This window comes from Cystoisospora suis, assembly GCF_002600585.1.
Source record: "Cystoisospora suis strain Wien I chromosome Unknown contig_4197, whole genome shotgun sequence".
NCBI classification, from domain to species: domain Eukaryota; phylum Apicomplexa; class Conoidasida; order Eucoccidiorida; family Sarcocystidae; genus Cystoisospora; species Cystoisospora suis.
This window is the reverse complement of record NW_027156989.1, coordinates 203-6,215: the sequence shown is the minus strand read 5'-3', so window position 1 is coordinate 6,215 and position 6,013 is coordinate 203. Positions and strand designations below refer to the sequence as shown.

The 6,013-nt window shown below is 40.8% G+C and overlaps 2 protein-coding genes across 2 annotated transcripts in view; both read left to right on the top strand.

The window, feature by feature from the left end:
• Positions 1-630, top strand: part of CSUI_007799 (dna repair protein rad10 subfamily protein) — a gene marked incomplete at its 3' end in the record, with an annotated part of 3,568 nt that extends 2,938 nt beyond the window's left edge. Inside the window, exon 2 of the mRNA XM_068067942.1 lies at positions 422-630. Coding sequence (XP_067920083.1) covers positions 422-629 — 208 coding nt within the window. The remainder of the gene's footprint in view (positions 1-421) is intronic.
• Positions 631-1,595: 965 nt separating this feature from the next.
• On the top strand, positions 1,596-5,012 carry CSUI_007798 (uncharacterized protein). The gene is made up of 3 exons (XM_068067941.1): positions 1,596-2,689; positions 3,739-3,873; positions 4,917-5,012. The coding sequence occupies exon 1, from the start codon at positions 2,178-2,180 to the stop codon at positions 2,451-2,453; it is 276 nt and encodes a 91-aa protein (XP_067920082.1). The 5' UTR covers positions 1,596-2,177; the 3' UTR covers positions 2,454-2,689; positions 3,739-3,873; positions 4,917-5,012.
• Positions 5,013-6,013: the final 1,001 nt, after the last annotated feature.

The window sequence follows — 6,013 nt, the reverse complement described above, 5'->3', positions numbered from 1 at the left end:
CTATCTATCTATCATTAACCTATCTATCTATCTATCTATTTCTCTTTCTATATGTGTGTGTCTGTAGATTTCACATGCAGGGATTTTGCTGTTAGGAGGATAAAATGCATGCATGCACTTCGGACCTCCCACGTCATTTTCAGGCAGCGTTTTCACCTCATCTCTCACTCAAATTCTTATGTGCAGCGCCATCTCTATCTCTCTCTCAGTTCTATCTACCTATACATATATATATATGTATACGTTCTTATTCTCTCTTTCTTTTTCGTTTTCTTTTTATCCTGCTCTTTCTCACTCTTTCTCACTCTTTCTTTCTCACTCTTTCTTTCTCGCTCTTTCTTTCTCGCTCTTTCTTTCTCACTCTTTCTTTCTCGCTCTTTCTTTCTCGCTCTTTCTTTCTCGCTCTTTCTTTCTTTCGTAGGTATTTGACGGGTGTTCCTCACATGTATGGAGCAATCGCTCCCGACTTTTTAGTTGGCGTTTCTGCATGCGTTTTATTTTTATCTTTGAGGTACCACCAACTTTTTCCTCGGTATCTTCTTAAGAGAATTGAAGGTCTTAAAGATGCTCGTTATGTGAGGAAAGTTCTTCTTCTTCACGTCGATCTAGACATTCCTGACGTGCCTCTAGGTACGTATCCACGCAACTGCCTCGGAGTCACTTCAATCGCCTGCATGCAAAGACACCCCCCCACACTCTCTCTATATACATGTATAAACGTCTATCTCTCTCTCTATATATATATATGTAGCTCTTCATCTATATCTGTATATACATATATATATATATATATATATGTATATGTATGTATAGATAGAGAGGGTGTATTTGTGTATGGATTGAGGGGAGTTTGGTTCTGCTGAGGGGATTTCGATCTTTAGAGGCAGGAGAGGTCATTCTATTCCATGAGGATACTGCCAGATGTCGTCTGTATGTACACCTTACCTTTATGACTCTACATAAAGTCTCTCTATCTCGACACCTCATATATAGAGATATGAAGCTGCATATGTATAGGTAAATGCAGTCTCGCTATCCTGATCTCTCTGCGTGTATGTGAAGATATCTGAGATAGATCAAGAGAGATGTGGAAGAGCATAAGGGTCTCAGGGATTCCGTAGAAACTCCGTGGCTAGACTAGATAGAGATCGCACATACACCTGTATAATACACGTACATACTTCATATATATGTAATACATGGATCTATGCTCCTCCTCCATATATGCATACATATATATGTATATCTATTTATACGAGGAACTACGTATGTACACAGCTGTTTCTATCTCACCGTCTAGGCAGATCTCTCTCTCTCTCTATATATATGTATATATGTATCTATGCGTATACATATATGCATGCCTAGGTATATGGAGGGAAGACTAGGGTGTTCTCGATTGGACCTCTATCCCATCCGTTCTACCTCTTTCTCTCTCCCTCCTTCTCTCTTTCTTTCTTTGCTCCTTCTTTTTAACCACTTTCTTTCTTTCTCTTTTAACTCTTTCTCTTTCTTTCTTTCTTTGCTTGCTTAGGGCAGGTGACTTTGCTAGCATTTTACCATGGGTATTCCTTATTACTAGGCTCGAGATACATACATGTATCCATGCGTGTCTGTACACACGTATATGCATACATATATGTGTATGGTGTGAGGATATATGTCTATGTGTGTCTCCGTTTTCGAGATGAGGGGACAGTGTGTCTTCACGTCGTTAGCAGTGAAGGAGCTTTTTCTTAAGGCAGGTAGGGTACTTACATATCAAGCGGCGAGCGATCCTTTCTCACATAGATAATAGATCGGGATAGACAATGCATACACACCGTCTATATAGTTTGAAGTAGATGAACTTTGTACAAGAAATTGGTCTAAGTGCGAACGCCCGGCTGACGGTCGATAGCTACTCGAGTCAGAAAGGACGCTTTCTGTTCAAGGATGAGCCGAGGCAAGCGCTTCGAGGGGAAAAGGCTACAAGTCGCACGGGAGACTTAAGACAAATAGATGGGAGATAGCTCGATTCAGGATAGACACATAGATAGATAGGTAGATAGATAGATAGATTAAAGATAGATAGATAGATAGGTAGAGAGGTAGCTGAACAGGTACATATGGATAGATATTCTAAATATGCACATGTATAGAGATAGGTGTGAAGACAGATAAAGAGATAGGTAGAGATGAGTGATCTCTCCTTGCGGTTCCTTGCTTTGTCTGGGGAGTACAGAAGAAAAAGATCTTCTCTCTTCTTTCTCACTCAACCTTCTTCACTTCTTCTTCTCTTCTTCTTCTTCTTCTTCTCTTTCTTTTCCGCATTTTTGTTTCATCGTTTTTCTCTTTCAGGTGATATCCAAGAAAAGCTTCTCTTTCATATGAAGCCATCTATCTCATCTCACCTGAAACGCCTTTCTTCTTCTTTTTCTTCTTCTTTCGTATTGTTCTCTATGGATAGATAGGTATGTGCTTCGGTTGATAGAAGACACCGAAGGGATTTTGCAGTCTATCCAAGCTTCTCCTTTCTTTGTCTCTGTATCTTTGTGTGTTCTTCTCTCTCTCTCTCTCCTTTGGCGTGGACTTTTTGATCTCTTTTTTCTTTGTCATTCCCTTTTTTAGTACTTTAGAGCAGATCGAAGGATTATACATTGGGATCAGATTGCAGCTCATTCTCCCTCCTCTTAAAGAAGAACTGCAGGTAAATCATCGCTTCTTAATGCCTCCGCCTTCTTGCTTCTCCGTCTATAAGCCGACTAAGAGAGAAGAAGAAGAACAAGTGTTGTGTTCTTCGTGTTCTTCTTCCTTCGTCTTCTTCCTCCTCTTGCTAGAATCGTTGTCTCTGACTTGCATGATATTTAGATGACCTGAAGAGATTCTCTTTCTTTCTTTCTTTTGCCAAGAGAGAATGAGAGAGACAGCTTGAAGCTCTGGTCATGGATGTGTAGAGAAAAGGAAGAGAGAGAGATGAAAGTGGGGGGTGAAGAAGGAGAGAAGAAGATATCAAGATGGAGATGATGCTTATCTGTATGCATGCGTTCGTAGGAGTCGTTTCTTTGTTTGGAAAGAGAAGAAGAAGAAAGAGAAGACCTTTCCTCATTTTCTGACTGGCTACTTTTCTTTTCATGATTCTCATGGCGAGTAGAAGAAGAACTTAATGAAGAGATTTCGAGCAAGACAAACTAGTAGAGAGGGACTGGAAGAGACGGAGGCATCACAGAGAGACTGATTAAAGATAGACAGATATATCAAACATAGATAGATGGATAGACTGGGATAATACACTAAGAAAAGTTAGATAGAGAAATAGAACTGAGAGGTAGACGAGGACAGATGGCTACAGAGATAGATAGACAGAGAAATGTGCATTTAGACAGTTCGATATAGATAGGTAGATAGATTAGAACTAGATAGGCATATATACACGTATACATATCTATATGAATTGACCTTCTATACCACAACTCCTCTGACTCCAGAAATCTTTTGCTTTCTTATACATGCACTCGGCTTGTACAAGAGAGACAGGAATCATCCAGCGTCGCTTCCTCATGCCCCCTAGCCGTATCAAACAACGTAGAAGAGAAAGAAAGAAAGAGAGAGAGATCTCTTTTTCTCTTCTTCTTCTTCCTTGCCTTTTCTTGACAGAGCGTTTCTTTCTTCACTTCTCCTTTCTTGCCTTTTCTCCTTCTTCTTTATCTCTTTCTCTCTTTTCTTCTTCTTTTCGTTCTTCTTCTTGTTCTTCTTCAGCGTCGACTGTTTGGAAGTCTTTCTTTACCTGACGCATCGAGACGTATAACGTCTTACTGTCTATCTCTATGTGAAATGGAAGAGAAAACGTTCTTTTCTTTCTTTCCTCGGCTACCACATCGCCGAAAGAAACAAGTATGGACATCGAAGAGAGAGACGGAGACACACATGCTGTCTCCTCATCCGAATCTCTTGTCTTTCTTCTCCTTCTATCTCTCTTGCTTCTCTTCTTTTTCTTCGTATTGCCGGTCACTGAGTTATGTCCGGGGTGGCTACGTGTCTGCCTGCCGCAGATGATCTACTGTCTTCTGAAGCATATGAAAGGCCTCTCCTGTCTGAGCTGTCATTCTTTCTATCCACCTTCACATCTTTATCTGTTCTATTCTAGGATCGATTCAGAGAGAGAAGGACGAAAGATCCATCCCCCAGTAACCATATATATACAGACAGATTACACGTAAACAGATACATAGATAGACTAGAGACAGATAGGTGGATTAACGATAGATAGGTAGACTAAAGATAGACTAAAGGAAGATGAGAATTTGAACTAGGGCCGTATATATAGTGTCGACAGTGCATGCAGCATACACACGTGCTATATGTCTACATATATCTTTCCCTTTCATATTTCTCGGGTTTCCTAACTCTCTCCACGTGGCTTTGAAAGGTCAGTTCTTTTCGTGTCTTCACTTTTCTTTCTCTTCAGATGCAGACATTGTTTCTCCGTCTTCCTTATTCTCTTTCTCTCTCTTTTCTTCGTGTCTTCGCGCCTCGAGCAATCTCCTCTCTCCCTTTTCTCCTGTCCAGACACCTCAGTAGGAGAAGTCGAAATCGTTCTTCTCCTACATCGGTGTGTTTGGACTTTCTCTGTCTATCTCTCTTTAACCGACCTATCTCTCCTCAATCTACCTTCTATCTATCTATCGATCTTTAATCTATCTTTAATCTATCTACGGCGAGAGGAAAAATAGATATGCTGAGGAGTCTACCTGAGGTTGCATGTATGTCTATGTCTCTAGAGTGTCGTCGTATGTGTTAACGAGAGAGCGATGACTATCTAGTGGAAAGGCTGTGACAGGGAGAAGAAAGTATTTTTCTTTCTTTCTGTCTGACTGTCTGTCTTTAGCTTGCCTCTTTCCTTCTCTACCTTTCTTCCTCACTCTTTCTTTCTTCAGCAGGAGGGAAGGGCTTTGACTACATTACTTGAAGCGATAGGCAACTGTGCCTATGACTGTATAAGACCTGCAGCTCTTGCATGCAGCTCTCTCGATGATCTAAGGTGAGAGAAACACAAGTTCTCTATTTACATGGAGTCGATACGATTCAGTTCTTTCTTTTCACAAAGAAGACTTCTCTTGTCCGTCTGAAGGTAGATTCTTCATCTTTGCTTTCTTTTCTTTTCTTCTGCGTGGCTCGTATTCTGTCTTACATAAGGATAGAAAGAAGAAATCGAAGAAAGCTATGAAGGCGTTTCGAAATCGTCGATATATCTCTTTCCTCCTGTCTCCCTCTCGTCAGTCACGTAGATAGATACATCGATAGATAGAGAGATCAAGATACATAGATAGGCACATAGGCTAATAGACCAAAGGTAGATAGATAGATAGGCCGATAGATCAAAAAAGGTAGAGAGATAAATCGATAGACTACAGACAGGGGTTAGATCAATAGATGCAAAGAAAGCGTCGTCGTTGACATATCATCCAAGAGGAACGGCAATCGTAGTAATAGTAGTAGCAGTCGCAGTAGTACTAGTAGTGGTCCTATATAGAAGGAGGAGTCTTTCAAGAATCAAGAGCCCCAGCAGAAGCAGAAGAAGCCCGAAGCAGGAAGACCTATCATCTCTCTTCTGTTTACATGTAGTCTATTCTTCGCTTCTCTAGAGGAGTATAGAAGGAGAAAAAGAGAGAAAACAAGATGAAGATCTATGAGGCCGGCGACATTATGATGATGTGGCGGACGAGAATCGTCTCTTTGCCTCTTAACTCCTGTAGAAGCCTAGGAGTCAGGTGGCTATGTAGTAGTGAGCTGACACTGTGGATACCTGCGTTGGTATATGTATGAGACTCTGTATAGACATCCCTGATCCGGAGTTAAGAGTCTATCTAACTGCAACAAGAGAGAGGGATCGAGAAGGGGACATACACGACTGTATGATTGCGGAGAACATACACGCAGCTTTCTCTCTCTATGTATGTCTGTGTGTCTATCTCTTCGTCTTCAGTGTATCTTTATTTAAGCCTTATCTGTATACATATATCTACATGTATGT